General features: G+C 39.3%; 1 protein-coding gene across 3 annotated transcripts in view; it reads right to left on the bottom strand.

Annotated features, from left to right (window-relative positions):
* Nucleotides 1–2,457: 2,457 nt before the first annotated feature.
* Nucleotides 2,458–23,668, bottom strand: part of TMTC1 (transmembrane O-mannosyltransferase targeting cadherins 1) — a gene marked incomplete at its 5' end in the record, with an annotated part of 261,097 nt that continues 239,886 nt past the window's right edge. For all 3 annotated transcript variants that reach the window (XM_080811049.1, XM_080811048.1, XM_080811050.1), the window contains 7 exons: nucleotides 2,458–5,096; nucleotides 10,353–10,430; nucleotides 13,328–13,450; nucleotides 14,813–14,950; nucleotides 15,952–16,096; nucleotides 16,663–16,798; nucleotides 19,486–19,588. In XM_080811049.1, the coding sequence (XP_080667175.1) occupies nucleotides 4,956–5,096; nucleotides 10,353–10,430; nucleotides 13,328–13,450; nucleotides 14,813–14,950; nucleotides 15,952–16,096; nucleotides 16,663–16,798; nucleotides 19,486–19,588 (864 nt within the window). In that variant the 3' untranslated portion in view covers nucleotides 2,458–4,955. The remainder of the gene's footprint in view (nucleotides 5,097–10,352; nucleotides 10,431–13,327; nucleotides 13,451–14,812; nucleotides 14,951–15,951; nucleotides 16,097–16,662; nucleotides 16,799–19,485; nucleotides 19,589–23,668) is intronic.

Below are 23,668 nucleotides of genomic sequence, written 5' to 3'. Positions count from 1 at the left end.
AACAGGCCTACCACCCACATTTCCTGATTCTGGGACCGGGGAACCCTTTTCCTTTGGGCCAGCAAGGCAACCCCAAAAGGATGTTATGCACACTGGAAACTTCCAAACATGACATAAATATATACCATTTGCACCACCGAGAATGGGAAGAAACTCATGGGTTTCTGGACATAGATTAATCTTTCCATCTTGGGGTAAATGGTAATCTGATAATGACTAATGTGATGGATGCTGATTTTATGAGCTACATGCCCTAAAAGGTTTTAGCTGAAAGGATCTTTGATGATAAAAATAACACATTTTTATATGAGCCATTTGATAGGTATGAAAATTATCAATTTTGTTGTCTTATTTTGCTGATATTAAAGAACTCCTTTGATTATAGTTATTTCTTCTCTTGAAGTTAATGGCTACCACAACCAAAAAGAAGGAAGTACTATTTTTTGAAGAACTGTTCAACATATTTTTCTTTTACAACAAAACTTCAAGAATAATCATAAAAAGTTATGTTATATATTTGGCATTGTAAGCTTTTATCTACCTCAATTGCAGCCTAAATGCAAGATTTGACAGGTATTTCTTCTTTTAAAATACCAAAAGGTGTCAGATAGTTACCTTTTGCTATTATTGGGAGATACCAACATGCAATTTTATCAAAGTAAATGTGATTTGGAAACTAGGTGAAAAATTAAAAACAAACCAACTACCCATAACTACATTTGCTCTGATTGTTGTTACGAATACCCTATAGATTTATTAATCTAAGATGCACATCCTTCACACATCAGATCAAACGTTTTATTTTCCCCTCAAAAACAAATCCTGGTGAGTACAAGAAGAAATAACTAACAAAAGCTGACGTGTGTGATCAAAACAGAGACATAAGTCTAGGCATACACTCTACGCCATGAACACCACCAATGAGTTTTACATACTGGGTGCCTTGTCTGGTATATACCAGACAAGGTATTTCTTCCCCATCTGAGAGTGAAGAATTCTGAAAATGTGAGGTCAAATGACAGTCCAATTGCCACCAGTGCAAACTGCCCCACCCACCCCACCTGTCAGTCTTGAAACAATAGTCCCAACCAATCAACTGTGCCATGGATTATTTTTTAGAATTCTTTGGCTCATTTTAGTCTAGATTTAAAAGTTAAAATGGAGAAACATGGTAAAAGTCATAAAAGTTCCATTAAAGTCGTTAGCCTACTTCTCTAGCCTTGCTGCATTTTAGCATGTGGACTAGGCAGCCAGCATCTCAGAGACTGCCCAAGGGCCCCAGGTGATCCTGCAGTCCCACCCGGATTGAGAGCCCCTGTGTGTGAAGGAACAGTTCTTAACTATCAGCTGAATGTGGTTCTTCGATCTGAGGGGCCTGAATGTTTAGTAGAGACAATAAGAAACCACACATTCATTTTTATTCCCCTTCAAATTATAGTTTTGTGGGTCGGTTGATAAAAAACAGTTTGGATTTTCTCATTTAGTCTTGTTGAGAAGTACGGTACAACCACTACAAACCTCTCCATCAAGTGAGGTATGACCTGTCACGAGTGTCAGTCTCATGCTAGGGGCTGTGACGTACTATAGGAGGTTGTCATTAAAGTGCTGGCTTTCGTCTCTGTTTTGTGATGAACTTCAAAACAAACAGACCCAAAAGAATATATACATCTCAGGATTCCCTAAAATAAAATTTCTTTTCTTCCAAGGTATTTGAATCTTTGGTTTACTTATGTTACATCGCTAAACTGTGTTTTACGAATACCGTAAACAGCTGGAAAACATCTGGATCACTTAAAAAATCCTGAAGAATTCTTAAGGTTGAAATAAACTTGTAAAGCCATTCTCATGACTCCTATATCAAAGGACTGCCACTTAATGGGAATCTTAAAGGCCAGGAGGACTGGTTCTAGGTAGGACAGAAGGACAGGTTAGACTGGCAGTACACGAGGAATATATGTACACAAGGGACTCAAAATGTAGCTGAGAAAAAAAAGCGAGTGTTGCTCAGAGGAACACAGTCACAAATGAAACTCTGATCACAGGATAAGTGTTCAGCCAGACTAAAGCATCCCCTGTTTTGTCCTCGGCCAACTTCCCTCCCACCGAGGACACCTTACATATTTAAGGATCCAGTGCAAGATGGAATTGCAGGACCCCTCGTTCAAAATTATTTAGAATTTCAAGCAGGGCCTTCAACCAAGCACAGGGGCCTTCTGAGAGCAGGACCCCCCGGGACCACATGAACCTCAGGCCCATGAAGCCAGCTCTGCCATTCCATCTCAGAAAGGGGACAGCAACTCTCATGCCAAGCACACTTTTAGTAGGGGACTCTGGATGTATCTCCACAACTAGCCAGGGCACTCTGATTTTACTGATAAGAATGAATTCCACATAGTATTTCATGTTACAAGAACCAAATAAAAATAGTTGTAAAATACACTTAATATCTTTGAAAAATAACATGTGATTTATTTTCTTTTAGGCACCATTTAACTATGAAAACTATTTCATTGGCTACATCTCAGTGGCATTATTAAATCCAGATAAAAATATCTGACCCAACAAACGGTGCTTACTTTTCACGTTCAAGGAGATGCCAGTGCGTGTGCACAGAATGAGCCAGAGTGACAGTGTGGGTTGGGGATGGGGGGCAGAATGAAGGGAGGCTGAGGGCGTGGGGAGAAGAAGGGAGGGAGGGAGAGAGAGACAAAGAGACAGACAGACATGGGGAGAGAGAAAAGCACCCAAAAGAAGGTAGAACAAGTCTCCTGAAGGCCAGGTGACCCCTTCCCTCAGAAACTTTTAGGCTATAACCGCCATTTCAACCATTCTCACTAATGTACCCTCATACCTTTAGCGGCATTTCAAGTAAGGCATAATTGCTTTTCAAAATTTGGGTCTTAGTCTTTTCTGTTAACTTCCTAGGTGTGAGTCTTGGTTACAGATTATTCTAAAAAGTTGTGATTTAAGTCTCAGATACTATTTTTTAGCTAGGGCTTCATTCCCCCCCCCCCCCCAATTTGGGGGTGGATTGATAATTTAAAATGAACACTGTGGTACATTTCCTGGCCTTAGGACTACATAGTGGCAATATATAGACGTTGGATTATTGATGCATACAAACACATGTATGTTAATTCAAATTCTGGAATCCTTTGCATTTAAAATATGTCTTGCATCATCCCTTTACAGCGAAGTTCTTTTAACTAGACTTACCTTGACAAAAAAATAACACACAGGGGCAGTGTTGAAAAGAAGCAGGCTTTTTACCCTATCCTGGCCTGAGCAAGTGAAATTTGCACACCTTTGGGCTATAACATCTGTAGGCCAGCTGGCTTAGCTTACAAACAGCACTCCCCAAAGTGGTTCATCCTCCTCTTTTTTTTTTTTTTTTAATTTATGATAATGACCAAATTAGAATCAGGTGTTCCAACTTCTTCACTTCCAAAATATATTACCACCCAAACACTGAACTCCACTTCTTAATTTCTTTAGCTTTGGCAAGTGAATCATCAATACAAATTTTTTGATGGGCTGTTAAAACTTTACATTGTAATTCAGATTTGTGATTTCTGTACGATCAGTTCTGAAAGCTGCTATTAAAACCACTATGTACAGAGAAAAAAATTTGCATGTGTATATATATATATATTAAATATTTTATAAGTTACAAAATAAATAACACTAAAAACAAATGTCAAATTCTTAAGTTCCACTTTGCTGGCCTCTGTCTTTTAAATATAAATATGTATGTTTATAATTATGAATTTAGACTTTTTTCTCCCCTAGATTTTTTGGGCATTAGCCAAGAACTCTCCAATATTATAAATACAGAACCAAGAACTCTGGATTTCCATCACTCATTTTCTAAAGCACAGAATTCTCATTAAACTTCAGTAGACAAATCAATAGAGCTTCTCTTCCATCCTCTTCATAGTCTATGAAGATTTTTGTGATATATTGTATAGCTTTTCAGTGATTAAATATAGTTTTCAAAAAAATAATAAATCTCTGGATGACTGAATGTTAAGATAATAAAGTAGAACATTTCTCTTAGTTAATATCTTTAATATTTCTCATGTAGAATATACTATTTTTTTCTCCACCAAAATAACAATGTATGTGGAGTCAGAAACATTTATGATTCTAAAAGCACTTCTGAAATCTTAGAGCAGAATCACTACTCTAGTAATACTTGTAATAAAATTAAAATAATCTTAAACATTTCCATAAAGAAATTAGAGGAACCAAGATCCTTGATTTTCCCCCAGGGATGAGAATACCCATACACAATCCCAGAAGCCTCCTTTTTGTTATATTGGGCAATGGGAAAAGCTTGCATCAGAGTGGAATTTAATTCACTCTTCAATTGAGCTCTAGCAATATCCTTGGGGGGATATTAGACAAAGCTCACTTAACAACACCCTTTCCCCCATATATTCCAGAAGATTCTACAAAAACTATTAGATACTCATTTCTAGTTCTGGAGAACTAAATGAGCTACTTCTTGGTGGATTTACCCAAATGGTTTACCCCAGAGATTTTTTCCTCTTTGACATATCTCATCTCACAAGGAAGAGCTGCTCTGCCATCAGAGCATTTAAGCCTCTGTATTTCTGGGACATGAAAGTCTACACTGAGATGGAATTAGATTCTTAGGCTGGAAAGGCAGAGAAACAGATGAAGGGAAATCTGGAATTAAAGCCAACAAAAATCTGCAAAACATGTAATAGTTGTTTTACTTCCTCTCAGATGGAGCCCTGCTTGCTGTCTTCTTCTGTGGAAATGCAAGTCCCTCAGCACAGGGTTACCAGCGGGCATCCCAAAACGTGCCTTCCCGAACTCAGAGCGAGCGGAAAGCTTCTCTGTTGTGCCCCTGCTGAGGTGAAGGCCTCCAACACTTCTTCCTCTTCCAGAAGCACCAGCACTGTCCCTCAAGACTGGGCCAAACACGGCTATGTCTGGTCCTTTTCTCGAACTTCTTGTAATCGTTTCTCTAGGCGATCCAACTTGGCGAGATTTTCCTGCAGCAGTTTGCTGTCTGGAACCAGTTGTAAGGCTCTCTCGTAATAAGCTCTTGCGGACACATAGTTTCCCTGTGGGGAAAAAGAGAGACGACAATTATAGTCTGACCCATCAGAACGCTCTTGGAGAATGGGGAGACTAAGAGACAGACCTTCTGGCCCACTTTAACAGGAATGTCCTCAGAAGGAAACCCTGTCTGCATGGGTAATTTTATCCTTATCTTTTGGTGCTTTTGGAGAATCCATTTGTTTTAAGTACCAGGCCAGCTGGAGAATGTGAAGGATAAGAGTTACACCGTAAGGTGAAATGGCAGAAAAACAGATTTTCAATTCTACTAATGTATGGTATGAGGCTATCATTTCATAGGGCTCTTGTGGGGTTGGTACTATTCCTTAGTAATCAAATGGAGCCATGGCTAGAGATGGGGGGTAGGGGGAAGGAGGGAGGGAGGGAAGGGAGGGATGTTTGTGGGAAAATTCAAAAGTAGTGATGATTAAATAGTTTGGAATCTGCTACACCTATTTAGTGGTGGAAGTTATTTTAATATCCAACTAACACAGAAGCAACATTTGCCTAATATGGGCTTTAATGTAAACATAAGTTTTTATAAAGTGAAAAGAACTGATAAGAATATGGAGTCAAATTTACCTAAGGTATGTGACAATATGAACCTGCTGGATCCTCTTAAAGCAGGAAAGAAGGCATAGCACCCCTGACCTGCTAAAGATACCTGTCACCACCCTCTGTTGGCCCCCATCTGCTTTGTTCCATGGCTTTCTAACTGGAAATGACGTGTGCCTGTTCCAGATGGTTCCAGACAAATTAGTCATAATTATTGTTTTCCAGGCCCTTTTCTGCTACTAAATTTTACCTTCCTTATTTGGTTCACCCTCTTTCAGATCTGTGTCCTGCCACGTCTCAGAACTCTGAGTGTTAAGAGTTCTCTTCATTTCCCCGCATTTCAATTTGCTCTATTTTATTCTCCATTAGCTCCATGCAGACAAAAACCAGTTACTCTCTGAATTCCCATCACAATTTAAAATAGCATCTCTAAGTGAGAGTTCTATGTAGCAACCATCAACTAATATTCACTGAACGCTTAACTATCCTCCAAAAGAGCTAATGTGTGTTAAGAGCTCAGACAGGCTGACACATAGTGAGTCCTCAGTCCAATGCTACCATTGTTGTCATTATTAAACAACCATCCAAGGTTGAGTAAACACCATCCCTTTATTACAGTACTCACTCGTCATATTGGTAAAAAGGAGAGTGGAAATGACAGAAAAGGAAATTGTAACTTTGGGAATCCAGGCTCTGACACATGCACAAATCAGAAAACATTTCTGATCATTAGCCCTGATTCTCATAAGAGGCTAAACAGAATTCTGAAGAGGTGAGACCCTGGATTTGCTTTATTCAATTGTTATTATTTTTCATCAACTCCAGCATTTATCTTCCAAGTAAGTATCTTGTGATGTTTACTAGGCTTAGCACACATGTGCAGACAACTGAGTGCTCTCAAAATATGTTTTAGATTTAGAGTGCTCTCAAAAATATGTTTATATTACAGCCGACTTTGAATTTTTCTGCTGAGAGTCTTCTCTGAATGTAGGCCTCAGTCTGATGTCTTGGCATTTCCTTCTCTGATTACCAGCTTTCTTTGTCCTTTCACGTAAAATCTACTGCTAGAGTTATCTTCTCTCCCTCAAATTGCTCTTTACTTGATTAAACTGGAAGCCTTGTTTTTTTTAAAGTTATATCCCTTGATTCAGTGTCCCCAGTTCTGAGATGCTAAGATAGGGAACCTGAATTACCTAATTTCTGGAAATGTGCTATCTAACTCCACATGGCTATTTAAGCTTCCATCAATTACGGTAAATTAAGAATTCAGTTGCTCGGTTGTACTAACCACATTTCAAGGGCTCAACACGCACATGGGCTAGTGGCTGCTGCCTTTGACAGTGCACCTATAGAACACTTCTGACATTACGGAGAGTTCCGTACGATGCCACTCAAAAAAATGCACATATGGCAGTACTGAAAATAGTACTTTGTGGTGTGGTCCAGTTGATAGAACTCTTTGATTATAAAGAATATATTTTAGCCTTTTTGGTCCATCCATTTCATCCTTTATGAAGCTTCATTATAATTATCTTTTATTATCAAGCAGTATAAGAAAGAGACAACTCCCTTCTCATCTCTTCATGCCATGACCTGGCAAAGCCTTATTCCAACTTGCAACCTTACCACAGCCCTTGGTACCCTAAGTTTCACCTGGGCTCAGGGAAGGAGTGAAGCCTGGAAAGAGCTACCACCACCTGACACACATACCACCTGGCAGTGCAAAGAGAAAGATAATGACCGCTCTCTCTTCAGGACCTCATAATAATTTTGCATCCTAATGGTACCATCTAAATGACCATATCCAAGCCATGTGCCCAGTCTATATACTTATACTGGATTGTATCATAATGAATTTACTGATAATAGATGATTTTTCAATTACAAACATAGCAATTTTATACTGTTCAGCCTAATTCATGATGTTTGCAAAGACAAAAAAAATGCATAAACTAATTTTTAATCAGTGTGTTCATTACATTTCAAAATAATACACTCAATAGATCCTTCTTCAATCTCCAGATACCTTTTCAGGGGAAGTACCTCTAAATTTAAAGCAATGGATTCACTCGTTAATCTGAGAATTCAATGAATGTACCACTCTCCTTGTATTTCCAGACTTTTTGGAAAAGTCTTGAGTGTACTTACTGTACTTTTTAAAAAAAGATTTATTTATTTGTGTGTGTGTGTGTGTGTGTGTATGTATGTGTGTGTGAGAGAGAGAAAGAGACAAAATGAGCAGGAGGAGCAGAGGAGAAGGAAAGAGAATCCCAAGCAGACTCCATGCTGAGTTCTGAGCCCAACATGGGGCTGGATCTCATAACCCCGAGTTGAAACGAGTCAGCTGCTTAACCAACTTCACCACCCAGGTATTCCTACTTATTGTACTTTTTAAATTAACAACTGAACCCACTGCTTTAAATGCAGGCCCATGTCATCTAAAAACATACTGAACATATTATTTTAAAATATAACTATTTAATATATTATTTAAATATTTAAAATTACATTACTTTTCTTTATCTCTCTCTCTCTCTCTCCCTCTTCCTTCCTTTCTCCCTCCCTCTTTCTTTCTTTTTTTCTTTCTGCTATTTTTTAAAAAATATTTTTAATTTTATTTATTTATTTGACAGAGAGAGAGAGAGAGAGAGAGAGATCGGAAGGGAGAGGTAGAAGCAGACTTCCCACATAAGCGGGGAGCCCGATGTGGGGCTCGATCCCAGGATCCTGGGATCATGACCCGAGCCGAAGGCAGATGCTCAACCGACTGAGCCACCCAGGTGTCCCCTTTCTTTCTGGTATTTTTTTCCAAAATATATTCCATGTGATTTATGATCAAGCTTAAGTAAGTTCATATTGCTAGACACCCTAGAAGATCATTAAGATCAGAGCTCAGGTTATTCTGCTCTGATGAATGTCTTGTTTATTCCTCTATTAGAGCACAACTCTCAGTCACATTATTCCCTTCCAGCTATGTAATCACGAATCACCTTTCTGTTTTGTTGTGTTTCTGAGGGTGACCAGTTTCCACTTAATAGTAAATCCTATTGGGCTTTTGTTTAAATGCTAATCACTATATTACTGTTTTATTAATATAAAGACTGACAGAAGCCTGAAAATAGGTTAGCTAAATAAGAGCGATCCTTTAAAAACATGTCAGACCATGGCATCTCTCTGCTCAGAGTCCTCTAACGACCCCAACTCATTCAGCATGGCATAAAAGCCAAAAACCCTGCATTCCCCTTCAAGGCTCTGCATGATCCTGCCCTGTGACTTAACTCTGACTCCGGCTTCTACCATTTCATCTTACTTGCCTCCTTCCTGTTCTTCAAACACAGCAGGTACTCTCATACCTCAGGACCTTTGCATATGTTCTTTCCCTGTTTTGCCACATGGCTTTTCCCCTTCAGGTCTCTACTCAAAATCACTTTTTAAAGGGAGGCCTTCCCTATTTGCGATGATGGGGATGGAACTAGAGGGTATTATGCTTAGCAAAATAAGTTAATCGGAGAAAGACAACTATCATATGATCTCCCTGATATGAGGAAGGGGAGATGCAACGTTGGGAGTTTGAGGGGGTAGGAAAAGAATAAATGAAACAAGGTGGGATCGGGAGGAAGACAAACCATAAGAGACTCTTAATCTCACAAAACAAACTGAGGGTTGCTGGGGGGAGGGGGTAGAGAGTGGGTGGTGGGGTTATGGAAATTGGGGAGGGTATGGGCTATGGTGAGTGCTGTGACGTGTGTAAGCCTGGCAATTCAGACCTGTACCCCTGGGGCTAATAATACATTATATGTTTATAAAAAAATAAAAAAGTTATTAAAAAAAAATAAAGTGAGACCTTCCCTAACCACCTTAATTTTAAATTTCAGCCCTTACTCCAGAGTACTTCCTATCTCCGTTCTCTTTTTTCTCCATAGCACTATGATATATTTTACATACAGATGTATGTATGGATGTGATTATTTATTTATTGCCTGTCTCTTTTACTAAATGTTAGCTCCATGAAGACAGGAAGTTCTGTCTTACTTATTTAGTGTTCTATTCCCAGTGCCTGAAGAAAGAGTACCTGGCCCATCACATGCTCTGTATAAATGTTTGTCAAATGAATGGATGAATGAATGAATGATAGTGAGTCTTTGAGTTCATTACTTATAGGCAGCAGCCTTCCCAAGGGTCATTTTTGATGATTCACTCAAAGATAGCTTTTCCTTTTGGAAAAACAAAAAACAAACCCACAAATAAACAACCTTGCATTTCAGTAAATGATTAGGGAGTAAAAGATACATTAGGTACAAGAAATAATAAAGTAATATTTAAAGTAACACTGTACTCTTGACCATGAGTTAAGCAGTAGGACAAAGAGGTCCAGGAAGCCCCAACAAGGGGCAGATTTTATTTGCTCTATGATGATACTTCTCTTAGGTACACATGGTTTTCTTTATGATCAATAAAATCATGGAATATAATTTGTATAGACTTAGTTTTCAAATGACTTCATGATATTCAATATCTGGATAAAACAAAGTGAACATAAACTTTCCCTTTTAAACATAAAATTTCCCTTTTAAACACATAAAGCTTTTGGTCTTTAAATAATTCAAAGAGGGAATTAACAATATTTTCTCAATCTTTTGAGAGAAGACAGAAAGAGAAAATGGAAAGAAAAACCCAGATCCCTTGGAAGTGAATTATTCTCCTACCTTGATGTGTTGGATTCCACCCATGTTCATCCAGGCCTGTGCTTGATCTGGATTTAGCTCCACGGCGGCTTTATAGCTCTAAATATACAAGAAACATTTTCAGGTTGAGAAAGGAGAACACACGTTTAATGCTACAGGACTTGGAAACCATTTTCTTCCTATGTGAGAATGTAAATAGTTAACACAATGAAACCGGACACTACTAGCTCATAGGTGTTCCCGTTTATTTCAATTATGTTTCAAAACTGATCCCTGGGAAGTGGAGGAAACTGAAATGTGTAATTTGCTCGCAGAGACTGAGGATGCCCGCGGGGTATCCAGATGATTTTATTATAGTGCATCATTTCTCACTGGCCTTGACCTGCAAGAAAACTCTTTTGGATTTTTTCTCTACAAATGGAGTTTGTAAGAAAATACTTTTTCAATGATCACAGAATCTTTTAGAATCTTTTCCTATGTAGCTCAGCCCTTTCACAGTATCACTGGCCTGGTTATTCAGCCTATACGGAAATCCTTGCAGTGACAGGATGCTCATTCCTTCCTTGAGGACATCTATCTTCCTAAGGGATAGTTTCAATCAAAAAGCCTTCCTTTATCTTCTGCCACAGGTCTTCATATGTCTGAAGAGAATTACTTTTCTCTCAAATACCTTTTTTGGTCTGGAAATGTGTATCCCATTAAATGTAGCATCTGTGAGGCATACTGGTAATATATTTTTTTAAGATTTTAGTTTATTTATTTGACAGAGAGAAAGAGAGACCACAAGTAGGCAGAGAGGCAGGCAGAGAAAGAGAGGGAGAAGCAGGCTCCCTGCTGAGCACAGAGCCCGATGTGGGGCTCGATACCTGGACCCTGAGATCATGACCTGAGCTGAAGGCAGAGGCTTAACCCACTGAGCCACCCAGGCGCCCCAATACTGGTAATATTTTGCATGTTGTTTTATATCACCACTGGGTCTTAATTTAAGAGTGGTCACCTTAAATAAAGCTAATGGCTATGAGTGTTGCTTTCAATTACAAAGCTAAGTATCTGTGTGTCTATTTTAATGCTCTTTGCTATTTTCACTGATGAACAGCTTCATAAAGTAAACAGAATCTGGTCCATCCCTCCTCCTGTTTTAAGAGAAACAAACAGACAACAAGAAACTACACTTCTAAAGAGCAGTAAAATAAACCTGAAGAATGTGTCTCTTAGGTTAATTTATATCAACAGAGATGAGAGTGTAGGGTAGAAATTAAGAACCTGGATTCAAATCCCAGCTCCATCTCTTACCCTCTGTGACCTTGAACAAGTTACATAACCTCTGAGTCTCAGTTTATTCAACTATAAAATGGAGATAATGACCATAGCTTTCTTATATGACTATTGAGAAGATCAAATTACTTAATATGTGTAAATCATAAATAAAAATGCTACTCATAGCCCTATTCCTATCTGTCATAGATCTAGCCACTTTACTTATTAATTGATTGGTTGATTGATTTTAAGTAGACTTCACACCCAGTGTGGAGCCCAATGTGGGGCTTGAACTCACAACCCTGAGATCAAGAATTGAGCTGAGATCAAGAGTTAGACACCTAACTGACTGAGCCACCCAAGCACCCAAATCTAGTCCCTTTAAAATGATTATCTGATTTATAGTTAAAGCAACTAGAAAATACTTTTGTTTTCAATACAATGTATAAGATACAGATACCAGATAACTTCATAATTAAATTATATATTCATTAAATTGTCATTTTAAAATGCTCACATGTTACGGTATTTAAAATGTTCACAGGGCAAAGGGGTCTGGGCAGCTCATTTAATTAGGTGTCTGACTCCTGATTTCAGCTCAGGTCATGATCTCAGGGTCTTGCGATTGAGCCTCTGTGCTCAGGGGGTTGTCTGCTTCTCCTCTCCCTCTGCCCCTCCCCCTGCTTGAGCACTCTCTCTCTCTAAAATACATAAATAAAGCTTTTTAAAAAACGTTCACAGGGCACAGAAAAATACGCAATTTCCCCTTCAAATATGCCACTGTTTTAAGAGTTTATGTTCAAGTTAGTTTTCTCAAATATCTCTACCTGTTTCTGAATATTCTGAAAGTCACTCACTGTTTTCAGAAACAATAATATCATTTAAAATTTTACTTTTCTCATGTTACATTTAGTGTAATTTTATGACTTCATTAATTCCACCTTGTGGCTTTACCAGAAATGCTTGGTATTTCTGTAACATTTTTATTTGTTTGGAATATCTTTTTGATTTCAAACTAAGTACAAATTTTATTTGAGAGCTGTAGATACTGAATGCCTCTAAGATGCAAGGCATTATGTTTTAGAACATGGAAGGAAGCAGTTCCTTTATACAAGAAGTCCAATCTAACTGGGGAGCAGGCACTGTGCAGAGGATTGGGGGTGGGGGTCAGGGAAGGAGGAGAGAATAGGGAGAGTAAAAAGATGCCTAACAATACAATGTAATATGTGATACTTTCAAATGACTTGTAGAGATGGTATATGTAAAAGTTCACAGGAAGCAAGGACACTGAGAGAAAGCAAGATCCAGATGGGCTTCCAGAGGGAGGAAGACTATGTGTTAGTGGATGAGAGGGAATCTTGTGAGGAACTGGGGGGATGTGTGGAAATGCCAAAGCTATTTAGATACTAGTCTAGATGGACTAGAGGGTTACTCCCGGACAACAGAGACAGTGAGAGAGGCAGAGTGAGAAACTAACTGAGGGAATCATGTGGAATTGCTTCAAACATCAAGTTAAAGGTGATAGTTCAGAAAATAATGCAGAGGTACTGCAGATCTCTGAATAGTTAAAAAAATAGTCAATTATAAAAACTAAATGTGTAACATCATGGCCATTAATCAAAAAATTCACTCCATAAACGTGCCAATAATCTTAAATTTTACTATATATGCTTCAGTAAAGATTGAGTACTAATTTTAATCCCTTAATTTAGTAACATAACTTGATTAAGTGTTTATACCTCAAAAGCTTTATCCAGAAGATTCTGCTCTCTTAGTTGGTTTCCTTTTGTGAAAAAAAGTTCAGATACGACTTTTGGGTCCTTTGGTTTCAGCTGGAGAGCCTTGTCGATAGCATCAAGTGCCTGCCAACAGGTTTGAAAGGAAGACAGAATGCAGATGAGATGAAGAAAAACTAACTTAAATGATAACATTTATACTTTTTGTCCTTAAGTATTAGCTTGTATGGTAAATGACAATCAAAACACATTCCTCATTCTCTCTGATGTTCTCACTGAGAAATAATGTGGCCCTGACAAAATAATTTTCCTATACTCCAGGGTTTCCATTTACACTGTGACAATGACATGTCCCTGACCAGTCCACAGGGAAGTCAGTGATAAAGATGAAAGAAAACAAGACCTGGGGTCAGGTGATTTGCCTTGCCTGTGTCCATCTGGACCACTCCAAACACAGCCTCCTCTTAGGTTCCTGGTACCCACTCTGCCCCCAGCACCCACTGCCCCACTCCCTGCAGCTAGGGATCCTTCAAAGCACAAATTCCACCATGTTGCTCTTCTCCTTAAAAGCCCAAGGCTTCTCCAAGGATAAAAAATAAAACCTTTGCCCTGGTCCCGAGCCCTGTGGGGTGTTGTCTCCAGCAAACTCTGTGGCCATTATCTTATACAGTGCCCTGCTCCCTTTATGCCCATCCCTCAGACTTGCCATTTGCTGCTGTCACAGGGCCTTTGCATATACTTTAACTGGCCTGGAATGCTTTTCACTGCCCCCCTTCATCTAGTAACTCCTATTTATCATTCAGCATTAACCTTCATATCACTCCATAGGGAACCTAACCTTTCAGATCACTCTGGTCCCTGATAACATGCTTGTTAGGATCATGACACTCTTCATGACATCACTGAGCATAACTATAATTCTACATTTGTTTTTGATTGCTTGTTTAATCTTGGTTCCCTCTTCTTCTATAAACTCCATTGGGACAAAGGTGATTTTTTTTGTTTTTCTTATACTACTTTATTCCTGGTACCTGCCACAGAGGCTGGCATATAGCAGGCATTCCATAAGTACTTATTGAATCGCTCCATAAATTCAAGTCACATAACTTTTCAAATGGAGATAAACAATAATAGTTGAAATACAGGGTCACTGACCTGTATAAAGACTACTATAAGGATTCTGTAAATAACATATTTGAAGGAACATAGAAAATGATGAAACATACAAATGTTAGTCTATCTAGTTAGGTGAAAACAAATTGAGATACTATCACATAAAATCTTTAGACCAAGGATGAGCCAAGAAAGTATTGTTTCAAGGGGACATATTAGAGTTAAGGGGTATCTGTGAAAAGCATCCGTAAGATAGGATATGCCAATGGATGACATTCAAGATTGCTCAGCCTCATAAATGTGCAGACTGGAGAATCACTCAGGCACACCTCATTTTCTACCTGGGAATCCAAACAATTCCAGTGTGCTCCCTACCTTGTCGTGGAGCTCCTGCTTGCTGTAGATTGCTGACAACAGGCGGTAGCATTCAAGGCATCCGGTCTCTTGTGACACAATGTGGTTGGTCATCTTCTCAGCTTCTTTTGTCTGACCCATCACAGCCAAAACCTGAGCCTGCAAAACCACATTCAACTGGCTTAGGAGACACTGTTATCACCTCATCAAACAAAGCATTTCTGAAGACAGGCATTCCAGAGACACTCCAGAAAAAAAATGCTTAGCATCTATTTGCAACTCAGAGAGAGGGCTGAATTCCCACAGTGTACAGGTGTAAAATTTTGTTTGTTTATTTATTTAGGCATATGCATGCACCGTGTGTGAATAGCAGGGACACCAAAGACATCAACGAAATGACTTGACTTTTTAAAAAATTCGAATATCTCAAAAGAAATGATTTCCTATGGTTTCAACAGGATGTCATCTTTATAAAAAGATAACAAGTGTGATTTATTGCATATCTAAAGAAGAGTAGCAAAAATGCACATTTCCAAAAATTGAAATTAAAAATATTGCTGATTATTAATTTCTTCAATTTGAGAACCATACTCTAGCTATGTTAGAGAATGCCCTTGTTCTTAGGACTATATGCTGAAGTATTTAGAAATAAAGGGCGGGGCGCCTGGGTGGCTCAGTTGGTTAAGCGTGTGCCTTCGGCTCAGGTCATGACCTCAGGGTACTGGGACTGAGCTCCGCATCTCCCTCTCCCTCTCTGTCAAATAAATAAAATCTTAAAAAAAAAATAAAGAAGGGCATGAGATCTGTAACTTTTGTATGGCTCACAAAAAAATTAAACGTATTAATACTAAGCATCTGCACACATAAATATGCACATATGTGGATGCATACACACATACATACATGATAAACAAATTCATCAAAACGCTAAAAATGGATGGATCTGGGTGAAAGGGGATACATGAGCTATTCAGTAAACCAAAAACTTAAAAAACTTTTTTGGTGTCTACGTCTTTGGTGAATGGCTCCCACACTGGCTATATGGGTATTCAGAAAATGGATCTATGGTAGTGCTCTAGTTGCAATTCTGGGGCTTCTGACCCAGCTCCCTGCACGGCACATTGCGTGTCTGGCTCATTCTCTTTCGCCAATGCACTCACCAGGGCCAGGCGGAGCTCCCTTTGAGAAGGTTCTAGTGCCGCGGCTTCCCGGTAAATCTGCAGAGCCTCGTCATACCGGCCCGTGTTATAATACAGCGCTCCCAAAGGTGATAATAGCTCTGCTTTGCGTGCCACCTGCAGGGCCCTGAGTTTTAAGAAAGGTGAACTGAAATTCTCATAGGTACATTCTGAAAGCTCAAAACGCAGGTTTAAGGAGGATCGTCCATGGTTTGAGACTCTCCAACGTGGTCTCTGTTTTTATAATCAAGAAGACTGTTTTTAAAACAGTCTTGCCACCCTCTGACTATAAGAATGTCTCTAGTGACCTCTCTATATGGAGACTGAGCTCCAAGGATCTTTCCCACTGATGGTGATAGGCTGGTTCCCATGCATGCACGGTCTGCCCCCCATATCCATTTTCGAAACTGCTATTTGTGGTGGGGGCTACAGTCCGCAGCCTCAGAAAACAATTCCAACCTTGGTTCTAAGCAAGGTTCTAACCTGCTGTTCTAACCAGTAGGACTTTAAGCCATCCCTTAAGATACCATTTAGTATTTGGTATTAGTCTCTTTGGAGAGGAGAATCTGGATTGCCCGAATTGGCAAAATCGGTTACTATTCTAAGAGCATGTCTGTTCCGATGACATAAAAATTGGAAGGGTGACTACTAAGGTCTTTGGGCAACTTACAAAGTGAAGAAAAGGAACTTTACCGTTTGTACCATTCTTCAGCGGCACTGTTGTCTCCCAAGGACCTGTAAAGCCTCCCCAGATTCACCATGGCCACGTGATGACTTGGGCTGAGTGTGATGGCCTGTTGGTAATGGGCCACTGCCTTCTCTGGAGAGCCTGTAGCCAGGGGTGGTTGGTGAGAGCAGAGCACGTCTTAATTATACAACACACGAGGCTCTTCAATTTCTCTTCTGATGTATATCATTCTTCTTCATATTACTGAGTCATACCATCAATTATTCAGTTTGTAAATGAGCTTGCATTTTGGCTTCGTCTCCTTGCCACTGTGTAGCTTTGGACCATTTTACTATTCATTCCCAGTTCCAAGGAAATTAATAATTAAAAAAGCAATAAAACCTAAAATCTGCTTTTTTTCTTAATGTCTAGCATTTTAGCCCAAGTGTTTTCTGGCCTTTGCCCTAGCTAATATGATGTTTTGAGATTATCAGTGACTGTTGTTTCTACAAGATACTGTTACTTCTCATTATATGAAAAAATAGATAGGCTATTATAGAAAAAAAACTGTCCTGAAACTATTTCTAAGCGTTGGTCTCAATTACTCTACCACAACATAGTTATCAGGTCACTGCTTTATCTTTTTAAAAATCAGACATTTTTGTTAAATGGCATTTATGTAATGGGACTTTAAAAAATAATAATAATGCCACCTTGCATTTGTTTTAAAGATTTTTTATTTATTTGACAGAGATTACAAGTAGACAGAGAGGCAGGCAGAGAGAGAGGGGGTAGCAGGCTCCCCGCTGAGCAGAGAGCCCCATGCGGGGCTTGACCCCAGGACCCTGGGATCATGACCTGAGCCAAAGGCAGAGGCTTTAACCCACTGAGCCACCCAGGCACCCCGCCACCTTGCATTTGTTTAATGCATTATATAGCTTAAAATATTTTAATTAAATGATCTTTACAGGTATTTTTTAAAAATATTTTTTAAAAATTTATTTATTTGACAGAGATCACAAGTAGGCAGAGAGGCAGGCAGAGAGAGAGGAAGAAGCAGGCTCCCTGCTGAGCAGAGAGCCTGATGCGGGGCTCGATCCCAGGACACTGGGATCATGACCTGAGCCGAAGGCAGAGGCTTTAACCCACTGAGCCACCCAGGTGCCCCATCTTTACAGGTATTTTTGACACAATTTAGCTGCCTTTTAAAAAAAAAAAAGATTAATTAATTAATTAATTAATTTGAGAGAGAGAGCGAGCCAGTGTGTGCACGCATGAGCATGCGAGCTGGGGGAGGAGCAGAAGGAGAGGGAGAAGCAGACTCTGCGCTGAGCATGGAGTCCAGTGTGGCGCTTGATCTCAGGATCCTGAGATCATGACCTGAGTTGAAATCAAGAGTTGGCCACTTAACCTCCTGGGCCACCCAGGTGCCCCTATTTAGATGACTTTTGCTACCCTTTAGCTGTGTCTTGGTACTTAAGAGCTATTAAAAAATGTATCAAGGTATTGTTTTAAAGCTATAGACACTAAAGTGTAAAGAGCACTTAAGAGACGTGAAAAAAATCCCAGGGCAACTGAGGATGAAGACCAGAACTAGAATCAAGCCCCTGGTGAGATTCCCCAAAGAAGCTTCCTCGTGAAATTACATCTAAGTGACTGAACTGTAGAATGGTCTGAAGTTCTAGATGAAATGGAATGTTTATGACCTGCAGACACGTTCTCAAGTGCACCTTCTTTGAATGGATGTCTGCACCATAAAGATTTTATGTCTGTATAGATCTATGTACAGGTTACTGGTAATAGGGAGAATTTCCACCAGTACAAAATACATGACTATGAAGGAAGTGGCAGGAAGATATACAGGGTAGCCAGTGGGATTTTTAGGGGAGTAGCACTGTCTGTTGTTGAGGTAGAAGGAAGCGGGAAGACCAGATCAACAGGGGGTCTCTTCCAGTTTTTATATCTTCAGGACACCTAATGTATTAGTGTGTTGCTAAGAAACCAGCAGGTGGCACTACAAAACAATTTTACGTGTAAATATAAGGGGCCTTTATTTCCTAGGAGTTTTGGAATGTAAATTTACATTCTATTAAACAGAAAAGTTTCAGATATACTAGAAAATAAAACCCCCTTTGAGCATTCATACTGACAAAATAATTAAAATAATTTTATCACAAGGCAGATAGCCTAATAGTCAACGAGAACAGAACGGTGCTTTTGTATTAAATTCAACTACCTTTTGATTCCTTGTAAGTATTCATACCATGCCAACAGTAGATGGGACACAAATCATAAAGAAAACAGAATCCCTGCCCAGTAAAGTTTTGCATTAAATAAGATGGAGTAAGTATATTTTATATAGCACCTGTCATATAAGAGCACTCTATCAATTATAATAATATAGTTTCTGTAATCTACATCAAGTAAAGAATGATGGAACAATTCTGGAGCCTTTTTAAAATCAGACATAGAGAAGTATTTTCCATCTGCTGGTAAGCAGATTCAGAGGCAAGCCGTGTATCATTGCTGAGGACCGTTTCATCATTATAGATTTATGGACTTGTCTAAATGATACTCAAAGGCCTGCTACTCATTAAATCAGCAAATATTCTGATATGTGGGGAGTTTTCCTGAGTGCTATACACATATACTGGGTGGATTTTACTGAGCTGAACTTGAAGACTTAGAGAAATGATAGCCCCACGGTACAATGTGATGGTCAACGGTGTGAGTTTCCTGCCAAGCCCAGTGAATGTTACTTAAGAGACATCATTTGGGTGGTTGCCATTTTGCTTGATAGATAGTATTATCTCATCTCAATGGAACAGGTTCTCTTTAATTTCACTCACCAGTATCAACTAAGAAAACCCCATAGTTGTTGTGTAAGTCTGAGCTGTCTGGACAGTTCTTTATTCCAGCCAGGTATATCTCCTCAGCCTCCTTAAATCTCTCCTTTAAAAGAGAACAAAGGAGAATAAATGAGAAAGTTCAAAACAACAACAACAACAATAAACTGAACAATAGAATAGGAAAAGTAAGAAACCAATTTACTGAGCATCTATTATGTAACAGGCACCAAGATCAAACACTACATATTTTGAATTAAAGTCAGTGCCAATGGCACAAATTCCTACAGTTCATATCCATTCCTATTTAGTTCCTTTAGGGCAAACAAGCAGATGTTTACTAAGAAGGGACATCTAGAAGGATTTGCCCTGCAATTGGAAAAAGCCTCAAATAGTTATTTGACTGGGATGCTCTCCACCCCAGTAACTCTGTGTGAAAATGAGTGATAGACACATCCACAGAGGAATATCTTGAGAGGTTACAATCTGACTGGGAGCCAGGGAGGCCTGGGACATCCATCTAACAGCTGCACTTGGCAGAGCTAACACTCTCTTTACACATACTGCATGGTTTATTTGGGGAGGTTTTTGAGGAAAGGAGGAGACTGATGCCGATTACAGGAGGGATTGGCCTTGACCTTTCTTTAATCAAAATAGTTCTAGAGTCCACCCAACTGTGTGCTGCTTCTTTTAGTCAACCTGTGTTTTCATCTTAGAGCCATATCCTCTAATAGGAATATACGTCTCTCCAAAGGCAGACCTCCAACTCTTATTACTGTGGCGAAGCCCAGATCAACTGCCACATCTTCAAAAGGTCATTTCCTAATTGTCCTGCTCTTCTTCTAAAGATTTGCTTTAGCACACTAGTAATTCTGAACTAGCTATTAGGTACATATTTCACAGGGTTACACATTTTTTCACAATATAGAAGGTAAAACCTACTTAATGAATCAAAGCTACCCAGGTCCTAACAATTACTCATGAGTAAACAATTTCACAGTTTCCTGGTACTCCTGGGAAGGTCAGGTAAAAGGAAATGATCAGGCGTAAAGCACATAGCAACTTTTCCTTTAATATGCTCTGAGCGTAGGCATTTTCCATAATTTTATCACATTTACTACTATTAAGCATTCAATTAGACACACACAAAGGGAATGTACAGCATCAATTTTCTCAGATGTGACCCCTTTGGCTTGTGAATAAAAATGCACTGAGCCTTATGTTATAAGCCAAAGAGCCTCCATTTGATTTGACCCAGAAAAGTAAAGACACTTGACTCTCTGTGGAATGACCACTGTCATTTCTTTGAAACTTTACTTATTTGTTTATTTGAGAGAGAGAGAGAGAGAGTGTGTGCACATGTGCACAAGCGTGCAAACATGAGTTGGTAGCGGGGGAGAGAATCTTCAAGCAGATTCTGCATTCCAGAGCCTGACGATGCAGGGCTCGATCCTACATCTCCAAGATTATGACCTGAGCTGAAATCAAGAGTTAGACACTTAATGAATTAAGCCGCTCAGGTGCCCCTAAGGCCATCTCTTTGAATCCACACATTTAAGTACCATTTAGGAAACAAGGTGTGATCTGAATTTGGCAAATTTCACCTTTTTGAATTACAAAGCCACAGTCCAGCAAAAATGGTGATCCATGTTTCTAAAAAGTGTATGTATTTTCGATTGCCAAACAGAGTCTAATTTAGAAAAATTAAAGATGAATAAAAATCTCAAATCTCAAAATAATCTTTCAATCTATTAAAGGGAAGAAAAACTTTATGAAGCTATCATTCACTGTAGGACCAACAAATTTGTGTATGTGTGTTTAGAGATAGGCAGGACACAAATTATTAAGACTCTAATCATATTAATGCTACCAAGTACCACTGCATACTTCTCATTTACTCATTCACTCAGGACACGTTTACTGCAAGGCCTACAGAAAGTGTGGCACAGCGATGAAGCAATGGGCTGCCAGTGCATGACTACGTGCATTGGAATGCCAGTCCCACCATTTACTATCTATGTGACCTCACTTTTCTACGTGCCCAGTTGTAAAATAGGATAACAGTAGTACCTATTGCATAGGGTTGTCGTATTAAATGGATCAAAACATGTGAAGCACGTAGAACAATGCTTAGCACACAGCCTTTTGTCACGTTAGCCATATCCTTGTTATGATCACTAGTGTTAGCATTATTACTGTATCACTAGGAGGCAGATACCAAAAACAGGGAGATGAAGAGAACAAAATACCTCTATCAGGAGCTCAAAAACGAGTGAATAAATACAACTCAATGAGAGCGGTGTTTTAAAAAGGGAAGTACAGCTTCTCTTGAGCTCAGGAGTCCCAGAGTGGCTCCTGCGGCCCCATGAGGAGTCGTGGCCCTGTCCGAGTAGCCAGGAGTCTCAAGTTCCTTTCCTACAAGAGTTCTTCAGTTAGCTTTAAATGAGAAATAATTAACTAACCCAGGTGTTTTTCCTTTTAACTTTCCTTAATCATCTTCTGAAACAGAGGTCAATAAACACCTCATACCCTAGAGGCAACCAGAAAAAGAACACCCTGGCTAATTCAAAGCTGGGTTGTCAGCTCCTAGAGATCTCAAGTTTCCTGTGTTACCATTCCACAAGTGTTACTGTTCGACTTTAATGTCACCTTTGTCTTAAAAGGATCAAATTCTCTCTGCTATATGGTACTTTTAAAATGCACTAACATAGTCATGGTAAAATCAAAACTTAAAAAAAAAAACGAACCCCACCCAACTGTTAAAAATACAATGTATGAGATTTTCAGCCAAGAAAATTAAAGAATATTAGAGCTGGAAAGAGTAATACTTCATATTTATAAGTAAATAAAAATATACTAAAGAGACACTAATTTGCCACCATTTTTAACTAATGAAGAAACTTGGGCACAAAATGGCTAAGAGACATGGCCCGTATCTTATAGCTACATGGGAAGAGGGAACAGAATTTAGGTTTTTGGTGGACAGGGAACTGAATAAGCCCTGCATTAAAGCAGTATTTCTGGCAATAATGGTGTCTCTGGCATCAAAAGAAACAATTATACTTTTGGATATCCATCTGTCCTGTCCACAGATATTTTGTGAGCACCATACATGTGCCAAGTACACAGGGGAGACAGAAGAGTGAACAAGACCGACACAATCCTTCCATGACAGTCGAGTGGGATGCAGAGAGGAAGACGACATCGCAATGTACTGTGACAGTGTCATGGGGGAAGAACCACAAGGGCAGCCAGGAGTGACACTCAGACCTGGGGTGAGATAGCTCCTCGACACCTGTCATGATCCAAATGCCCGAGAATGCTGGATGCATTACCTCCAGCAGCTGTAGAACATAAAGATGTCTTAAAAAAAAATCTGTGGCTACTTCAGATCTAAGAAACATCACTTTATAAGTAATGTGGGAGAACTGAAAGGTGCTTTTCCTGTAAAGAATAACACCAGTGTCTTCACATTCTGACTTGGCAAAGTCAAATACAACAGTCAACAAGAGTTTTCAAGGGCAATTCCCCCTTCACCTGATTTCATTTTACTTTTCCCCCACCTTCTTGTTGCTCTCAGAGAGCCAAAGAGATCATCTTTTTCATCTAAAACTTCTCTTACTGGGGGTTTATGAGCTGGGTTTCCACTAGAAATGCAATTTTCAAGGTCCAAAGAAGTAATGGGATTTAAAAGTGCATGTGTGTCAAGAGCAAGTGATGGCATCTGTGTGCCCTTGGTCATCCAAGGGCAGTCTCAAGACTTGGGCTGTATGAAAAATGTCTTCAATATCTGTCTTTTCCTTTCACTGGACTGTAAATTTCAAGGAATGATTAGCTCTACTTATTAAAAAATGAACAGGAACCACCACCAAAGAAGAAAAATACCTTCTAGGTGTTTATTTAAAATAAATTCCACCTTCTCTGGAAGGGAAATGCATTTATCTTAACAAGTAGTAGTCCTGAATCCCTGAAGCTCTATTTCAAGCACTCACTCTCTATTTACCTCATCTGGCTAGATGTCCTGACCTAAGCTCATCATTCCTGGTCTCTACTGACTTGTGAGATCCAGAGGAAATGAATATAAGCTATTTATAGGACAGCTTTAATTAAAAATGGTTGTGACCAGAGAATGGCTCTGACAAATAATACTGTCTGCCATACACCAGAGTCCCCAATAACCCCTGTC

The sequence above is a fragment of the Martes martes genome (assembly GCF_963455335.1).
Source record: "Martes martes genome assembly, chromosome: 8".
Lineage (NCBI taxonomy): Eukaryota > Metazoa > Chordata > Mammalia > Carnivora > Mustelidae > Martes > Martes martes.
The sequence above is the reverse complement of the archived record's forward strand: the minus strand, read 5'-3'. Positions and strand labels throughout refer to the sequence as shown.